The sequence below is a fragment of the Capra hircus genome, chromosome 23 (genome assembly GCF_001704415.2).
Source record: "Capra hircus breed San Clemente chromosome 23, ASM170441v1, whole genome shotgun sequence".
In the NCBI taxonomy this organism is placed as follows: Eukaryota; Metazoa; Chordata; class Mammalia; order Artiodactyla; family Bovidae; genus Capra; species Capra hircus.
The window spans coordinates 36,237,094-36,257,841 of NC_030830.1; the positions used below are offsets into that span (position 1 = coordinate 36,237,094).

Sequence of the window (20,748 nt, forward strand, 5' to 3'; positions counted from 1 at the left end):
CCAACTACAGCTGCAGCAGACACAGGATGCTCACCTAGGACCATAGGGAGCAACGGCTGTGCTTTCAGGTGGTTTCCTGACTATTTCTGGTCATCTGACAACATGTGTACAGAATGGCTCTCTACCTGTTTCAGGGAAAAGGCTATTAAACCCTAGTGAAATTGTATATTTGCAGGGGAAGTCAATGACTTTTATAAGGATGTTTTCTTCTTCAATCATTATGGTAATCCTGTAAGCTCCTGATAATTTCCTTTATAAACATAGGATTGTCTATGTATAAGAGAAAAGATATGCTACATTTTCACATTCATTCATGAACAGCTGGCACATTACCCTTGCAGAACATACTTACCAAGACCAGGTACATCTCCTTCTTGGTACAAAAATTTCAGTGTCTTACAACCATCTTTCATAAAAAAGAGAGTAAATGGGTCCAGCTGTTAAGTAAACGAGAAATGACTTGTTTAGTGGCTAAGTCATGTCCAACTCTTTTGTGGCCCCATGGACTGTAGCCCACCAGGCTCCTCTGTCCATGGGATTTCCCAGGCAAGAATACTGGAATGGGTTGCCATTTCCTTCTCCAGGGGATCTTCTCCAACCAGGGATCAAACCCAGGTCTCCAGCATTCCAGGCAGATTCTTTATCACTTAGCCACCTGGGGAAGCCCAATAAAATGACTAGGAAACTATAATAAAATAAACCAACAGAGGAAAACCAGTACCACCTCTTACAAGGCTTGTAAGAGTGGGTGTGGGGGAACAGCGGGAAGCAGGCTGAAAGAAGGAGCTGGGGGAGAGGGACTTCTCAGGAGAACACGGCCAGAAACAAGGCCAAGGAGGGAAGGATCAGGCTTCTTTCCTCTATTCCCTCCAGTCTCTTACTGGTACCTCCCAGAGGCTGAGCCACATGGAAGCAAGAGAGCAAGGGCACGTGGTAGATTCCAGAAAGGTCATCTTTCAGGTAACAGAACAGTAAAAGAATGGATCTGAAAGCCAACAAACTAACCACCACACCTGTTCTTCATACACCCAGTTTCCTAAACCACACAACAAAACGTACCATCCCCTGATCCTTATTCCATCTGCTTCCTCATGCATCCACTAACCCTGATGCCAATCTACTATAAGTCCTGGCTTTGAACATGTAACGAAATAAGCACTCTAATCTCTCCCAGATTGTGACATTTGTCTCCATTCCTGGCTGTATGATCTTCCTTCCACTGTGGCTTTGCAGCTTACAAGGAACTCTTAAGGAAACACCTTTCTTGGCCTGAATTTTCCCTTAATCCTAGATTTCCCATTTCTTGCTGCCTTAGCAGTATCTGACCTGGTCCATGATAGTCTTAAGGAATCACTTAACCACATAAACCCAAATCCAAGACATACCCCTGGAATGACAAGTGGAATGGTTTGCAGCCACCAGGCACTCCAGCATGTTAGCCAGTGAGAAAAACTTCCTCCAAGCAGAAAATGCCAGTCAAGAACACCAGGGGGCAAATATCAATACTTAAGGGTGATAGTATCACCTCTGTAGGCACCCAACTCCCGAGTCCTAGCATCAGTCCTCCTCTGAAGGCACTGCCTAGCCCCAATGTCTATGCCTAAAACTTCTGCAGAGCTACTGGGATTCCAATTATGAAGTCAGCCAACTATGCGGCCTTGCAAATTTCAGGTGAAACAAGGTTGATCACCTATATAGTTTCCTCCCTAACCAAAAACAGGAATGGTTCTTGGGACAGGCCTGAAGCCTGTGCCGTCTAAGAAACACTTTTTTTAGAAATTTGCCTTTCCTTCATCTCTTGATCATCTGCTCAGTGATGAGTACAGGGCTGTTTCGTGTTACTTTCTTCTACTAGGAGAACAGGCAGACACACAAACAGAGTTGTCAGAGGAGCCAAAATAGTAAGGAAAGGAAGCCAGGAGAGATTGAAACAAATGGTGGCTCAGTGGTAAAGAATCCACCTGTCAATGCAGGAAACACAGATTCCATCCCTGATCCAGGAAGATCCCACATGTGTTGGAGCAACTAAGCCTGTGCTCTAGAGCCTAGGAGCTGCAACTGTTGAAACCACATGCTGCAACTCTGAAGCCCACACGCCCTAGAGCCCATGTTCCACAAGAGAAGTCACTGCAGTGAGAAGCCCACACACTCTAACTAGACTGTATACCGTACTCTACACAACCAGAGACAAGCCCACTCAGAACAAAGACCCAGCACAGCCATAAATAACTAATTTTTTAAAAGCAATACAAACAAACAAAACAGCTTGAGAATGGCAAAGAGAATCCTATTGCCATTGGGTGGTATGACCCATAGCCAGTACAGATTTCAGAATTTGTGGGGCCCAGTATAAAATGAAAATGCAGAACCAAATGTTTAAAAATTATTAATAATTTCAAGATGGCAACAGGAGATCATTAATCCAAGTGCAAGGCCCTTCAGCCTGCATGCCTTTAAAGCCATCTTTGGCCACATCCACATTCCCACATGGAACTTTGGTGACCTGAGAAACTGTGACTTTCACTGAGCCTAGACCTGATGACAAGCTCAAGCAGTTAACAGTAATTTTATTTAAAATTAAGTTAGGACTTCCCTGGTGCCACAGTGGATACGAATCTGCCTACCAATGCAGGAGGCACAGATTCAGTCCTTGGTCCAAGAGGATTCCATATGCCACGGAGCAACTAGGCCCGTGTGCCACAGCTCCTGAGGCCTTACTCTAGAGTCTGAGATCCATAACTACTGAGCCTGTGCGCTGCAACTACTGAAACCCACGAGCCTGGAGCACATGCTCCACAGCAAGAGACGCTGCCATAACAAGAAGCCTGCAGACTACAATGTGTAGCCCTCACTCACCACAACTAGAGAAAGCCTGTACAAAGCAACAAAGACCCAAAGCAGCCAAAAATAAATAAAAATAAATATTTTTAAAAGAGAATCAATGCCGATAAGGAATTTACAACAAAAAGTATCAAATTGTTTTAAAAGAAAATCAATTTAGAACCTGAGCTATAAGGAAGCTATAACACTGCTTCTGGGAACTGCTATGAAAGTCACAATTTATCATATATTACTGTAATTAGGGTCACCATATATAGTAAATTCATCATCCAAAATTGGGACCATTTTTGGAGTGAAAAGAGGAACTGTTAATAATTATGCCAGAAAAGTAGGCAGTAGGGTATCCCTGGCATGCAGAGATACATGGGAACCACCTCACTGTTTTCCAGTATATTCATGCAACAGTCACTGAGCCCTGGCTCTGTTTTTGCAGTTTGTTTTTCTATCCAAATAATTGTCACTTGTAGGTTATATAATCTGTACTTTTAAAATATCACTCTACCTGTGCTTTACTATTCCTCTTAACTTCTGAAGCCATTCTGAATTAGAATCTTAGCTCGATTCTAGTTGCCAACTCTTTTCCTTACTTCCTCCCTTCCTCCACACTGGTAGGCCAAACTAGAAATATCATCCAGTTGGCTATAATTACATAAAATAAAGCTTCCTCTCTAATCAGGTAAATTCCAACCGCCTCTTTCTAAATGTTTTGTTGTTCACAATGATCCATGTTTCTTAAATCAATCACTCCTCTAAAAGCAGCTAAAAGAGAATGAGAAGACTCAGACTTACAGATGGGCAATCCAAAATTAATTCTTCAACAGTTACTATGTCCAGGCCAAGCTTTTCTGACAGAACTTCAAATATATATTTGTAGGAAGGGTCAATTTTCATTTTTCGGTTTTCTCTTGCATCTCTATATCTTGCCTGAAGAATGAAAACCACAGGTAAAAAAAAAAAAATGCAATTATTAAGAAAAATCACCAAAACGTTTCATTTGAGATAAAACTGACACATATGAAAAACATAAGCAAAACCTGTCTCTCTTTTAATGTTTCCTGTAGATTTGGAATGCCACTCATACTTCGGCGATATTTGGATGATCTGCGGGAAGACTGAGAGAGCACATCAGAAAGCATTGACTGGGCCATTCGCGGTGCAGGCCTGGGTCGCACCCTGCCTGGTTCCAACTCATCATCATCTGGCATAACTATCCTTTCATCAGAAGGAAAGAGATTCAAATAATCACTTAAAGAGGAAGTAGGGCCTTTCTCGGAAAGAGAGCCTGTATCTCCCTCAGACACCTCTTCTCTAAGGGTTGGGGCCTCCTCGCTGGAAGGAGGAGGAGGAGTCTCTTCTTCTGCAGGGGGCGGAGCCTCATCTCCTGGATCTGGAGGAGCAACCTCTTCTGAACCAGGAGGCGCTGGTTCTCCGGACGAGGGAGGGGCTTCTTCTTCCGGAGGGGGTGGGTCGCCTTCCTCAGCGCTCATGTTATCCAGTCCTTCCACCAGCAGAGCACTTTAAAACTTCAAAACCTAGGATGATAAAAGGTTTCCTTTTAAAACTATTCAAAAAGTTGAGCGCGATATGTTAATTTGTTACTACCCTTGAAGCTAGACAGGTGAAAAAAATTATGTATTTCTCCCTACTGCATTATCTAAAGAAACTAAGTTTATGGGGCTAGAGAGAGAATTTTTTTAAGTGAGACAGCATGCACACACACACACGTATACACACACATCTGTCTAGGGGCTTTTTCAAACTGTGTAACTGCTTCTCCTGATCATGATGTGACCCTAGGGTACATACCCCATTCCCAGTGGAATCTAGTTCAGTTCAGTTCAGTTCAGTCGCTCAGCCGTGTCTGACTCTTTGCAACCGCATGAATCACAGGCACGCCAGGCCTCCCTGTCCATCACCAACTCCCGGAGTTCACTCAAACTCATGTCCATTGAGTAGGTGATGCCATCCAGCCATCTCATCCTCTGTCGTCCCCTTTTCCTCCTGCCCCCAGTCCCTCCCAGCATCACAGTCTTTTCCAATGAGTCAACTCTTCTCATGAGGTGGCCAGAGTACTGGAGTTTCAGCTTTAGCATCATTCCTTCCAAAGAACACCCAGGGCTGATCTCCTTCAGAATGGACTGGTTGGATCTCTTTGCAGTCCAAGGGACTCTCAAGAGTCTTCTCCAACACCATAGTTCAAAAGCATCAATTCTTTGGTGCTCAGCTTTCTTCAAAGTCCAACTCTCACATCCATACGTGACTACTGAAAAAACCATAGCCTTGACTAGACAGACCTTTGTTGGCAAAGTAATGTCTCTGCTTTGAATATACTATCTAGGTTGGTCATAACTTTTCTTCCAAGGAGTAAGTGTCTTTTAATTTCATGGCTGCAGTCACCATCTGCCGTGCTTTTGGAGCCCAAAAAGATAAAGTCTGACACTGTTTCCACTGTTTCCCCATCTATTTGCCATGAAGTGATGGGACCAGATGCCATGATCTTTGTTTTCTGAATGTTGAGCTTTAAGCCAACTTTTTCACTCTCCTCTTTCACTTTCATCAAGAGGCTTTTTAGTTCCTCTTCACTTTCTGCTATAAGGGTGGTGTCATCTGCATATCTGAGGTTATTGATATTTCTCCCAGCAAAAGGAGGGAAAAAAATCAAATTTAGGACAATAATCAAATCTCCATCAAAATAAACAGGCATTCGGAATATGGCTAAGATTCTAACTCTCACAGAATAAGAGTAAATAATTAAAGAGCAAAAAAACAGATTACAAAGCAGCTACTTCAAAAGAAGATAAAGAAGCTTTCCAGTGAGAAATTCTGAAGTCACTGGTGCAGACCTGGCCTCAGTGAGATGGTGCTTCATATGAAGGGACACCAGCAGCCCCTCATCAGACACAGAGATTACCTATAATCTGCACCCAACATCTGCCCTCTCCAGGTTTTCCAAAGCACCCATAAACAGCTGAAATTTTCTTTGATATACTACTTTGGTCTATTCCAGAACAGAAAGATCCACACTGACCTTTCAGCTGCCAGGCAACCTGTTGACCCACCAACATCCAAGATGTACAAATAAGAACTCAAACTGCCTGAAGTTTTTGCTTAATTTTTTTTCTCATCTCTCTCTCTCCTCTCTTATGGATCCTGTTTTTTGTCTTTGATTTTTGGCCACAGTCTAAGGTCTGGGCTTCCCTGGTGGCCCAGACGGTAAAGAATCTGCTTGCAATGCAGGAAATCAGGGATCCATCTCTGGGTTAGGAAGATCCCCTGAAGAAGGGAATGGCAACCCACTCCAATATTCCTACCTGGGAAATCTTATGCAGAGAGGAGCCTGGCAGGCTACAGACCATGGGGTCGCAAAGAGTCTGACACAACTGAGTGACAAACATACACACACACACACACACACACACACACACACACACACACACACAATCTAAGGTCTAGCTTCTTCACACTAGAGGAAATTTGCTTAGGCAGTGACTACTTAGATGTCTGTGAATTACTATTGGACACAACAAAGATATACAATACCCAGGGGTTGTGTGTGCATTACAATCTTACACTTGAAACTGGCCTATAGGATAAAGTTGTGCTACCTATAATATGTCAAGATCAAGCATGATGATACATACTAGTGAAGTCATATCAACTACCTGTCACTCTGAATAAATTTTTGCTTTTGAATTCTACAAAATAATTCATTTTACTTGGTAAGAGAATCATGCCTTCTTTCAAAGGGTATCAACAGGTATTGTTGTCGAGTTTCTGAAACCAAAGCAAAATTTAATTTCAATAAATGGTAAAGTACGTGTACCGATTGAGTTCAGTGGGGCTGGAGAGCATCTCTATAGGCAATCAAGGCTCTTTCTAGAGACACACAGTAATTTGAGCCAGTACAGAGATACCATTATGTAAGCCATGAAAGAAAGGCTAAAATTGAAATATATTTTGCTTAAAAAATCAAGGAAGGATTCAACAAATCTTAATAAGGTTCCCATCTAAAAATTACTACTATTTCTTAAGTGTTGGCACAGATTAAATTTTCAAAAATTTTGTTACTTAAAGATTGCAGATAGTTAAGATTCATGACACATAATTTTAGAACTAGAAAATAAATGTTAGAAATCATCTAGCTTAATTTTCCCTTTTTACTGATAATGAAACTAAGATCCAGAGAAGTTACAGGTCTTATCCAATTACACAGCCAAGAATGATCTTTCTAATGAGGGAAGTAAACACATCAACACTTATAATTTCACTAGAACCAGCCAAAGTGTGCACAAAAATCTATAGTGTCAAAGAGAAAGTGCAGGAGGAAAATCCCTTAAAAAAGAGCTGTCATTTAAGACAAGTCTTGGTAGGATACATATGAGTTCCAAGCAGAACACTGAAGTTGCTGTAGTCATTGAGCCGCTAAGTCATGTCAGACTCTTTTGTGACTATAACTCGCACTCCTCTGTCCATGGGATTCTCCAGGCAAGAATACTGGAGTGGGGTGCCATTCCCTTCTCCAGGGCATCTTCTTGACCCAGGGATTGAACTTGAGTTTCCTGCTTGGCACGCAGATTCTTTACCACTGAGCCACCAGGGAAGCCCAGAGAAGACTGGGGAGGTAATATTAATTGCCAGCAAGTAAATCCCAGTTTCTGTGCTTGCTGAGACATAGAACTGTGGTTGATAAATATATATGGAGAGAGAATGTAAATAATATGAATTTTAATACACTTAATATATTTAATACTCAATATATATATTTGATGAAAATTGACATTATAATAATCATAGTCTAGACATAAAAAATGGAGTTGGGCTGACATTGAGGACCTGGTCTCAGACACATCCCCGAACCACTGAGAACTTGAATTTTATCTGAATTGTATCAAAGTGAAGGACACCACGAACCATTTTCAAAACAGCAGCTGCTGGCAGCTGCAACCTTTTAGTCTCAAGGTTTCCCCTTGTACTTAACTATGCAACCATTTCAGATCCCAACAAATCCTTAAAGCACCCTTACTTCTTGCCAGTTTCAACTATTATTCTTGATAAACCATTCATGTAATTTAACTGTAAACTTGTGATTTTTGCCTTTTTAAGCCTCCTTCATTTTGGAGTCCTGCATAACACAATTCAAGTGCTTTTTGAATCTGTGTCCCTCAGGCTGCAGTCCTAACAAACCCCAAATAAACACCTTTTAATTTCAATCAGGTCTCTGTTTCTCAAATTTTGGTTAACATAGCATGTGTGTGTATGTGTGTGTGTGTGTGTCTACATACACATATGTAGATCTATACCATGTATGCATGCATGCTGAGCAGCTTCAGTCGTGTCCGACTATTTGCGACCCTATGCACCATAGCCTGCCAGGCTCCTCTGTCCATGGGATTCTCTGGCAAGAATACTGGAGTGGGTTGCCAGTGGGTTGCCATGCACTCCTCCAGGGGACCTTCTTGACCCACAGTTCAAACCCAAGTCTCTTGCATCTCCTGCATTGGCAGGTGAGTTCTTTACCACTAGCACCACCTAGGAAGCCCAATACATAGCACAGTCATACATATTTTGAACATTTTTTCCAACACTAGTAAACTCAATTTATTTCAGGCTTTCAACACTTACTTTCTGCTAAGATGATAGATTCAACTTCTTTTAAAAAGAAAATGACCAGGGAGAACAAGATGGCGGAGGACTAGGTGGACATGGAGTACATTTCTCTCCTCGGATACATCAGGAATACACCTTCAGACACAGAAGTGCATGCAGAACACCAGCTGAGAGTGGACAGGAGGACCTGACCAGCGGAAAAGAACATGTGCTGCTAAGCTGCTAAGTCCCTTCAGTCGTGTCCGACTCTGTGCAACCCCATAGACGGCAGCTCACCAGGCTCCACCGTCCCTGGGATTCTCCAGCCAAGAACACTGGAGTGGGTTGCCATTTCCTTCTCCAATGCATGAAAGTGAAGAGTGAAAGTGATGTTGCTCAGCTGTGTCTGACTCTTAGCGACCCCATGGACTGCAGCCCACCAGGCTCCTCCATCCATGGGATTGTCCAGACAAGAGTACTGGAGTGGGGTGCCATTGCCTTCTCCAAAAGAACATATAGACCCATGCAAAACTTGGTAGGATGAAGGAACTAGGGAGAAAACCAGGAGTGTTAGTAGGACTGGATCTTCCCACAAAGGGTGGAGGAACTGAATCAGGGGTTCCACCCCCACACTGGGACAATTGTCTGAGTCAGAGGAGAAACATTTAAGGATGAGACTGAAACAGGTGATCTGTGGCAGCCTAAATGGAATGAGAATCAGACAGTCCTTGCCTCAATCTTACATACCCCAGACAGGGACGCAGATCCCCTGTAAGGGGCAGCAGCTGGGAGCTGGAGTTTAGGGATTGTGGAGCAATCCCAGGGTGAGGGCTGCCGTTGATGGTGGAGAGGGAGGTCGATGGGATGTGAGGGAGGAGATTGTGGTGGGAAATGACTGTGGAGGAAAGCCAGGCAGCCAAGGAAGCAAGGTGATACTGCTGAGTCACGCAGCAGGTGGAGCCATCACCATAGGCTCTCTCCCCCTACAAGTCAGCACTGGCAGCTGAACAGTATAGAGAGGCTGGCCTATCAAATGCCTGACACACTGAACTACAGACCCGGACCCCACCCAGGGTGCCCCTTTAAGTGCCTGATGGGCCAATCTACAGAGTAGGACCCCAGCCAGGGGGGCCCCTCTATGTGCCTGACACATGGAACAACAGAGGACCCCAGGCAAGGGAGCTTGCTAAGTGCCTGAACGGGCAGAGCTACAGAGAAAGAGTGGCCAAAGAGGCCTTCTGATCACCAGCTACATGAGGCTTGAAAAAAGACTCTGATAGGGCCATAACTCCTGCAGCAGAGGGAGTCCATGTCCCTGCACACTTGGTGCCTCCAGGGTCCCCACAAGCCAAGCAGCTGTGCCACCTTCACGCTCAGCTCTCACTGGGGCAGAGCTGCCATGGGCAAAAAAAGTCTTGCGTCTATGCGTGCAGAGTCGCTTCAGTCCTGTCTGACTCTTTGCGATCCTGTAGACTGTGGCCTGCTAGGCTTCTCTGTCAGGGACGGGGGTTCTCCAGGCAAGAACAAGGGAGCGTATTGGCCAATGCTGGTTGCCACACCCTTCTAGAGCACTGTATTTCCTGCTGCCCTAGCCACCAACTCCCCTGAGTACCTGGTGCTGCCAGAACCCCTGTGACCCAAGCAGCTGCACCACCTCCACACCTGGCCCTCACAGGGGCAAACCCAATTCCTCCAGGGCAGCCTCAGGAGCAAACCCCAGTGGATGACCCACATGCAGAGGTGGAAATAAAACCACAGTTGAAACCCAGGGGCAGTGTGGCTAACGAAGAAGACCCAAAAACCTTCCCACCTGCTGTACAAGCTGCAGATTAAATCCACACAATCAACTAGGCAGATTCTGTGTCTATGGAATACAAAAAAGGTCATGGAGAGCTCCCACAAAAGAAAATGCACTAGTTGATAGCTGCAGACACTGGAGGCAAGAACACACAGGAGCAGAACCAGATTAGAATCTGAGCTGCCCCTACAGCAGGTCCAGAGATAGCACAGTGCTGGAGGTCATCTAGGGAAGTAAGGTGGACTGTGACTACCAGCAAGGGAAAGGACTCTGACAGCAGTGATTCAAGAAAAACATTTATTATTCTTATGTTTTCACTTGTTCTGTAGATTCTTTGGGATTTTTTCTTTATTTCCCCCTCTGTTGTAGTTGTCAGTTTTATTGGCACTATGAAGTCTAATTAAACTTTTGAGCTTTTTTCCCTTTTATTCTCAGTCACATTTTTTATCATTGTCATAAACCCCTGCCTCTGTGGTTGGGCTTTTGCAATTCTAGGGAATTTCCCTTTTCTTTTTTCCCTTCCTCCCCCTTTTTTAAAAAATTTTTTTAAACCTATTATTATTTTTTTCTACATTTATTCCTTTGTTTGCTTTTCCTACTGTTCTCTTCCCCTTTCAGTTAATCTTTCATGTATATAAACCTTCATCTACCTCTATTTAACTTTACATATCTTTTCTTTCTTTCCTTTCCTCTCAACATATTTGTTAGTTTTATTTTCATTGTTTTATTCTCCAGTTGGCACCTGCCTTTAGTGTTGTTGTCCAGTTTGTGCTGTAGTTAGGTTTGTTCTGGTAGATATAATTTTTGGTTCCCTTTGTTTGCTGGATCTATTGTGCTTTATTTTCGCTGGACTGTTTTGATTTTGCTTATGGGTGTATATGTATATGTGTATATTCAGTCACACTTTTTATTGTTGTTATAAACCTCTGCATCTACGTTGGGCTTTTGCAGTTCTATGGAGTTTTTTCCTCTTTTTCTTTCTTCTGCTTTTTTCTCTTCTCTTTTTTATAATTCTTTTAATTTTTTTAAACCTATTATATTTTTTCTACATGTATTCCTTTGTTTGCCTTTCCTACTGTTCTTTTCCCCTTGCAGTTAATATTCAATGTACATAAACCTTCTTCATCTACCTCCTATTTAACTTTGCATATCTATTCTTTCTTTCTTTCTTTCCTTTCTTTTCCTCTCAACATATTTGTTAGTTTTGTTTTCAATGCTTTATTCCCCACTTGGCACCTTGCTTTAGTTTTGTTTTCCACTTTGTGCTTTAGTTAGTTTTTTCCTTAACTGGGAAATATAATTTTTGATTTCCTTTGTTTGCTGGGTCAGTCTATTGTACTTCATTTGTGTTGGACTGTTTTGACTTTGCTCATGGGTGTGTATCTGTATATCCCATTATTTTAATTATTATCTGCTTGATTTTGTAACTGTCACTTGTCTGGGGTTCATCTTTGGTTTCTCGTTTTTGGATATTTGTTTTAATCTCACTTAATGCCATAACAAACTACTTGTGGAATCTTCACTCCTGACCAGAGATCAAGCCCCGAGTCTTTGGAGTGGGAGCACTGACTGCAAGACCCTAGACCACCAGAGAACTAACCCTAGGGAGTATCAAATAGTGGGAACTCACACAAAGGAAACCACTTGAGGCATCACCCAACCAATAGTAGCACCCTGTGCAGGGCACCTCATCTAAACAAGAAACAAAACAAAAGTACAAACCCAGTCATCAGCAGACAACATTACCACCTCACTCAGCCTTGCCCATCAGAGGAAAAACAAACAAACAAAATCTCAGCACAAATCTCACTCTGTAAGCTTACACAAACCACTGGACCAACCTTAGGAGGGCAGAGACCAAAAGGAAGAAATAACTCAACCTTGAAGCCTGGGAAAAGGAGACCTCAAACACAATAAGTTAAAAATATATATATAATGAAAAGGCAGAGAAATACTACACAAAAGAAGGAACAAACTAGAAACAGAGAAGTCCAAATAAATGAAGAGGAAATAGGCAAACTACCTGAAAAAGAATTCAAAATTATGATAGTAAAGATGATCAAAAACCTTGAAAACAAAATAAAGAAAATGCAAGAATCAATTAACAAAAACCTAGAAGAATTAAAGAATAAACATACAGAGACAAACAACACAATTACTGAAACTAAAAATATTCTAGAAGGAATCAATAGCAGAATATCTGAAGAAGAATGAATCAGTGAGCTGGAAGACAAAATGGTGCAAATAACTTCCAAAGAGCAAGATAAAGTGAAAAGAATGAAAAGAACTGAGGATAGTCTCAGAGACCTCTGGGACAATACTAAATGCACCAACATTTGAATTATAGGGGTCCCAGAAAAAGAAGAGAAAAAGAAAGGGTTTGAGAAAATTTTTGAAGAGATTATAGTTGAAAATTTCCTCAACATGAAAAAGGAAATAGTCTATCAAGTCCAAGAGGCACAAAGAGTCCCATACAGGATAAACCCAAGGAGAAACATGCCAAGACACATACTACTCAAACTAACAAAGACTAAACACAAAGAAAGAATATTAAAAGCAGCAAGGGAGAAGCAACAAGTAACGTACAAGGGAAACCCCATATGCTTAAGAGCTGATCTTTCAGCAGAAACTCTGCAAGCAGAAGGAAATGGCAGGGCATATTTAAAGTACTGAAAGGGAAAAATCTACAACCAAGATTACCCAGCAAGGATCTCATTCAAAATTGATGGAGAAATAGAAAGCTCTTCAGACAAGCAAAAGTTAAGAGAATTCAGAACCACCAAACCCGCTTTACAACAAATGTTAAAGGGATTTATATAGTCAAGAAATACAAGGGAAGAAAAAAGATCTGCAAAATCAACCCCAAGCAATTAAGAAAATGGCAATAGGAACATATATATCAATAATTACTTTAAATGTAAATGGATGAAATGCTGCAACCAAAAGACACAGACAGGCTGAATGGATACAAAAGCAAGACGCATATATATGCTGTCTAAAAGAAACCCACTTCAGACCTAAAGGCACATATAGACTGAAAGTGAGAAGATGGAAAATATATTCCCTGCAAATAGGAAGCAAAAGAAAGCTGGAGTAGCAATCCTCATATCCTGTAAAATAGACCATAAAATAAAGAAGATCACAAGAGATAAGGAAGGACACTACATAATGATCAAGGGATCAATCCAAGAGGAAGACATAACAATTGTAAATATCTATGCTCCCAACACAGAAGCACCTCAATACATAAGACAAACACTAACAGACATAAGAGGAGAAACTGACAGTAACACAATAATAGTAGGAGACTTTAACACCCTGCTCACACCAATGGACAGATCATCAAAACAGAAAATTAATAAGGAAACACAAGTTTTAAATGATACATTAGATGAGATGGATCTCACTGATATCTTCAGAACATTCCATCCAAACACAGAAGAATACAACTTCTTCTCAAGTGCACATGGAACATTCTCCAGGATAGACCACATCCTGGGTCACAAATCAAACCTCAGTAAATTTAAGAAAACTGAAATCATATCAGCATCTACTCTGACCACAACACTATGAGACTAGATATCAATTACAAGAAAAAAACTGTAAGAAACACAAACACATGGAGATTAAACAACATGTTTCTAAATAACCAACAGGTTACTGAAGAAATCAGAAGGAAAATCAAAGAATTTTTAGAAACAAATGACAATGAAAACATGACAACTCAAAACCTATGAGATGCAGCAAAAGCAGTTCTAAGAGGGAAGTTTACAGCAATACAATCCTAACTCAAGAAACAAGAAAAACATCAAATAGACAGCCTAACTTTACACCTAAAACAAATGGAAAAAGAAGAACCAAAAAAACCCAAAATTAGTAGAAGGAAATAAATCATAAAGATCTGAGCAGAAATAAGTGAAAAAGAAATGAAAGAAAAAATAGTAAAGATTAATAAAGCTAAAAGCTAGTTGTTTGAGAAGATAAAACTGATAAACCTTTAGCCAGACTCATCAAGAACAAAAGAGAGAAGAATCAAATCAACAAAATTAGGAATGAAAAAGGAGAGGTTACAACAGACAATGCAGAAATACAAAGGATTATAAGAGACTATTCTGGACAACCTAAGGCAATAAAATGGATACCCTGGAAGAAACGGATAGATTCTTAAATAAGTTGAATCTTCCAAGACTGAACCAGGAAGAAATAGAAATTATGAACAACCACTGAAGCACTGAAATTGAAGTTGTTATCAAAAATCTGCCAAAAAACAAAAGCCCAGGACCAGATGGCTTCACAGGAGAATTCTAACAAACATTTAGAGAAGAGCTAATGCTTATCCTGCTAAAACTCTTTCAAAAAAATTGCAGAGGAAGGAACACTTCCAATCTTATTCTATGAGGCCACCATCACTGATACCAAAACCAGACAAAGACAACACACAAAAAAGAAAACTACAGGCCAATATCACTGATGAACATAGATGAAAAAATCCTCAACAAAATTTTAGCAAACCGAGTTCAGCAACACATCAGAAAGCTCATACACCATGATCAAGCTGAGTTTATTCCAGGGAGCAAGGATTCTTCAATATATGCAAATCAATCAACTGTGATACACCATACCAATAAAAACGATATGATCACCTCAATAAATGCAGAAAAAGCCTTTGACAAAATTCAGCACCCATTTATGATTAAAACTCTTCTGTACACAGAAAATTATAAGACACTGATGAAAGCAATCAAAGGTGACATAAACAGATGGAGAGATATTCCATGTTCCCGGGTAGGAAGAATCAATATTGTGAAAATGACTATACTACCAAATACAGTCTACAGATTCAATGTCATCCCTATCAAATTACCAATGACGTTTTTCACAGAACTAGAACAAAAAATTTCACAATTCATATGGAAACACAAAAGATCTCAAATAGCCAAAGCAGTCTTGAGGAAGAAGAATGGAGCTGGAAGAATCAACCTTCCTGACTGCAGATTATACTACAAAGCTACAATCATCAAGACAGTATGGTACTGGCACAAAAACAGAAATACAGACCAGTGGAACAAGATAGAAAGCCCAGAAATAAACCCATGCACCTATAGTCACCTTATTTTCTACAAAGGAGGCAAGAATATACAATGGCACAAAGACAGCCTCTTCAATAAATGATGTTGGCAAAACTGGACAGTTACATGTAAAAGAATGAAATTAAAACACTTCCTGATACCATACACAAAGATAAGCTCAAAATGGACTAAATACCTAAATGTAACACCAGAAACTACAAAACTCTTAGAGGAAAACATAGGCAGAACACTTGAAGACATAAACCAAAGTAAGATCCTCTATGGCGCACCTCCTGGAGCAACAGAAATAAGAAAAAGTAAACAAGTGGGACCTCATTAAACTTAAAAGCTTTTGCACTGCAAAGGAAACTATACGTGAGGTGAAAAGACAACCTTCAGAATGAGAGAAAATACTAGCAAATGAAACAACTGACAAAGGATTAATTTCCAAAATATACAAGTAGCTCACACAACTCAATGCCCGAAAAACAAACAACCCAATCAAAAAGTGGGAAAAAGACCTAAACAGACATTTATCCAAAGAAGACATACAGATGGCTAACAAACATATGAAAAGATGTTCAACATCGCTCATTATTAGAGAAATGCAAGTCAAAACTACAATGAGATATCATCTCACACAGATCAGAATGGCCCTCATCAGAAAGTTTACAAACAATAAATGCTGGAATGGGTGTGAAGAAAAGGGAACACTCTTGCACTGTTGGTGGGAATGTAAATTGATACAGCCACTATGGAAGACAGTATGGAGATTCCTTAAAAAAAAAAACAACTAGGAATAAAACCACCATATAATCCAGCAATCCTACTCCTAGGCATATACCCTGAGGAAACTGAAATTGAAAAAGACACATGTATCCCATTGTTCATTGCAGCACTATTTACAATAGCTAGAACATGGAAGCAACCTAGATGTCCATTGACAGATGAATGGATAAAGAAGTTGTGGTACATACACACAATGAAATATTACTCAGCCATAAAAAGGAATGCATTTGAGTCAGTTCTAATGAGGTGGATAAACCTAGAACCTATTATACAGAGTGAAGTGAGTCAGAAAGAGATAAATAGTGTATTCTAACACACATATACAGAATCTAGAAAATGGCACTGAAGAACTTATTTACAGGGCAGCAGTGGAGAAACAGACATAGATAACAGACTTATGGACATGGGGAGAGGGGAGGAGAGGGTGAGATGTATGGAAAGAGTAACATGGAAACTTTCATCACCATGTGTCAAATAGACAGCCAACAGGAATTTGCTCTATGGCTCAGGAAACTCAAACAGGGGCTCTGTATCAACCTAGAGGGGTGGGATGGGGAGGGGGATGGGAGGGAGGTTCATTTGGGAGAATGACATTCTAACATGTACACTATCATGTAACAATTGAATCGCCAGTCTATGTCTGATGCAGGATACAGCATGCTTGGAGCTGGTGCATGGGGATGACCCAGAGAGATGTTATGGGGAGGGAGGTGGGAGGGGGGTTCATGTTTGGGAACACATGTAAGAATTAAAGATTTTAAAAATTTAAAAAATAAATAAATAAATAAAATTTTAAAAAAAAAAAGGGAGGGGATATATGTATACCTATGGCTGATTCATGTTGAGGTTTGACAGAAAACAACAAAACTCTGTAAAGCAATTATCCTTTGATAGAAAAATAAATTAAAAAGGAAAAAAATGAATAAAGGCCTCATAATAGGCAAAAGTTAAAAGTAAAAATAAATAAATGATGGGAGTTTAAAGCAGTATAACCTCCATGGAAAAAACTGTTTGACAGTTCTTCAAAATCCAAATATAGAATTACCGTATGACCCAGTAACTCCACTCCTCGGTGGAATTCTACTAGTAACTCTACCCAAGAGAATAACATATGTGCACACAAAACACTATATACAAATGTTCACAGCAGCATTATTCATAATAGTCAAAAAGTTAAAACAGTCCAAATGTTTGATCAGATGATGAATGGATAAACAAAATGGGGTACAGTAATATACTAAAATATTATTCAGGAAAGAAAGAAACAAAGGACTTTATATTCTGCAACGTAGATGAACCTTGAAAGCATCACACTAAGTGAAAGAAGCCAGACACAAAAGGCCACATTTTGTTTGAGTCTATTTACATAAAATATAAATATAAAAGAATATCCAGAAAAGGCAAACCCATAGAGACTAAGTTAAGTGGTTGCCAGGAGGTGAGGGAAAGAATTGAAACCAACTGCTAATAGGCATGAGTTTTTTTTAATGGGTGATAGAAATGTTCTGGAATTATATAGTGGCTATGGCAGCACAAATCAGTGAATATAATAAAAACTACTGAAGACTACATTTTAACCTAGTGAACTTTATCTTACATGAAGTATATCTCAATTTTAAAATGTTATTACTATTTTAAAAAGAACAGTAAACAGGATAAGCACTGCACTAAGAAAATGACCACATCACTCATCTCACACGCTAGTAAAGTATTGCTCAAAATTCTCCAAGCCAGGCTTCAGCAATACATGAACCGTGAACTTCCAGATGTTGAAGCTGATTTTAGAAAAGGCAGAGGAACCAGAGATCAAATTGCCAACATCCGCTGGATCATCAAAAAAGCAAGAGAGTTCCAGAAAAACATCTATTTCTGCTTTATTGACTATGCCAAAGCCTTTGACTGTGTGGATCACAAGAAACTGTGGAAAATTCTGAAAGAGATGGGAATACCAAACCACCTAACCTGCCTCTTGAGAAACCTGTATGCAGGTCAGGAAGCAACAGTTAGAACTGGATATGGAACAACAGACTGGTTCCAAATAGCAAAAGGAGTACGTCAAGGCTGCATATTGTCACCCTGCTTATTTAACTTCTGTGCAGAGTACATCATGAGAAACGCTGGGCTGGAAGAAGTACAAGCTGGAACCAAGACTGCCAGGAGAAATATCAATAACCTCGGATATGCAGATGACACCACCCTTATGGCAGAAAGTGAAGAGGAACTAAAAAGCCTCTTGATGAAAGTGAAAGTGGAGAGTGAAAAAGTTGGCTTAAAGCTCAACATTCAGAAAACGAAGATCATGGCATCTGGTCCCATCACTTCATGGGAAATAGATGGGGAAACAGTGGAAACAGTGTCAGACTTTATCTTTTTGGGCTCCAAAATCACTGCAGGTAGTGACTGCAGCCATGAAATTAAAGAAGAGTTGACTCATTGGAAAAGACTGATGCTGGGAGGGATTGGGGGCAGGAGGAAAAGAGGATGACAGAGGATGAGATGGCTGGATGGCATCACTGACTCAATGGACGTGAGTCTGAGTGAACTCCGGGAGTTGGTGATGGACAGGGAAGCCTGGCGTGCTGCGATTCATGGGGTTGCAGAGTCGGACACAACTGAGCGACTGAACTGAACTGAACTGAAGAAAACGACCAATTTTTGTTGACAGTTTATCACGAGGTCTTAGTTTGTAAAAATCCTCCTCAAACCTATGGGGGGGGGGCGGGGAAGCATTCTGATACTAGATACTAGAGAAAGGTAAAAATACTAGAGAAAGCTAGAAGAACCAGTATAAGTATTGAGGAACTACATCATCTGCAGGCACCAGCTTTGCCTCCTTGCTCACCTATTTGTAATCTTTCAATGAAAGGATATTAAACACCAAAAACGCTCAAGTTAGCCTGAACGCCACCAGTTAGGTTAAACAATATCTATAACTAAGGGTTAGGCTAAATCAATAGGCTTAGAGAAGGAAAACTCAAAACATATAAAAAGGAAAGAAAGCTGAGAGGAAGACAAATAGTGTGCAAAGAAAACAACAAAAAACACCCCAAATCTTCTCTCTCCTTTTCTGTGACACAGCTGCACCTGCCATTCAAAGTGGTATGAGTAACTAAGCCATGTCCAGGGCTATGATATTCGCTCTGGGACAGAAAACAAGACAAGACCCTTGTCCTCCAAAATTCACAATCTTATTGGGGAGATAAAGCAGTCTGCAAATCAACAACAGTGTAAATTTGTGACATTCTACTGGAAAAGGAAATTAGAAAAGGAAAAAAATGATGGTGGAAAAAACAGACAAAAACGATGTCATGCAGGATTTGGACATAAGTTGGCCTTGAAGGAGAAGATTTAGTTAGAAGCAAAAAGAAAAAAATCTAGAGAAAGAAGTAGAATGATGAAAACCTAGAGGGCTGGGACAGGGGGTCTGGGGGAAGGAGGCTCAAGAGAAAGGGGACATATGTACACATATAGCTGATTCACTTTGTTGAACAGCAGAAACTATCACAACATTGTAAAGCAATTATACTTTAATAATAAAAATATTTTTTTAAGTTTCAGTTCAGTTCGGTCACTCAGTCGTGACTCTTTGTGACCCCATGAATCGCAGCACGCCAGGCCTCCCTGTCCAATAAAGACATAAATTCATGTTGATGTATGGCAGAAAGCATCACAATACTGTAATTATCCTCCAATTAATAATAAAATTTAAATATTTTTAAAAAAGAATCTACAAAAAAAAGAAGTAAAAAGGTAAAGCCATGAAAAAGTATGAAGAGGTCAGAGGGGGTGAATTTAGTTGGGGAAAAATGCTTAGAATAATGCCATATTGTATTTATTCTCTCAAAAGACCACAAATTGCAAGGACTCAGAATCAGTTACATAAATAATAAAATGCAGTTTTTATACAAGCACTGATTCCTAATGTCAACATTGTACGGAACAGGCTCAGTTCTACTCAGAGCTTTTTTTCTAGCACTCCTAGGTCATACTTGAAAATCTCCTAATTAAGAATTCCCCCAGCTTATCATAAAACACACTGAAAGAAGTCGCCATGAGTTACTCTGATCCTATGGTGGTCTAATAAACATAGTCTGTAGCCTCAATTCAGGTAAACATTTAAATATAACATCTCCACCTCTGTGTGTGTCTCCTTACCTCAGTTTCCTTGGGGTTTATGTGAAGCTGTTTAGGGAAGGGAAAAAATAGCATTTAAATTCTGAAACTTATTAGAATACTCCTCTCAGAATACATGTTTTATGTAAAGAGTTCAATTTGTTCTCTATGAATTGAGTGCCGGCATATATATTTCAAGTTAAGGAGAGGATAAACTCTTATTTTGTGAACATAGTGTTTATGGCCACTAGTTTGTACACATTGACAATCAGGAAAATGATAACCAGGAATTAATCACTATTATGACTGAGAAAGAAGTAAATTCTAAATAATTTGTTATAGTTTACATTTTTAAAGAAAACCGTATATCTGAGACACTCAAAATAAATAAATAAATTACCACTGCCATTTTTGGGGAGATTCTGCTTAGGGAAGCTGTAGAATTCTTACTCTAATGAAATCATTTGAGTTGCTTTTTCTATGTGGTTTCCAAATGTCAAATCATATATGGTGTGTAATGAACTCTAAATAAAAAATATCAGCTTTACCATT

The 20,748-nt window shown here is 40.1% G+C and overlaps 1 protein-coding gene across 1 annotated transcript in view; it reads right to left on the reverse strand.

Annotated features, from left to right (window-relative positions):
• DNAH8 (dynein axonemal heavy chain 8) overlaps window positions 1–4,004 on the reverse strand; it is a 312,973-nt gene extending 308,969 nt beyond the window's left edge. The window contains exons 1-3 of the mRNA XM_018039316.1: window positions 3,876–4,004; window positions 3,631–3,765; window positions 353–437 (exon numbers count right to left, since the gene is read on the reverse strand). Coding sequence (XP_017894805.1) covers window positions 353–437; window positions 3,631–3,765; window positions 3,876–3,989 — 334 coding nt within the window. The 5' untranslated portion in view covers window positions 3,990–4,004. The remainder of the gene's footprint in view (window positions 1–352; window positions 438–3,630; window positions 3,766–3,875) is intronic.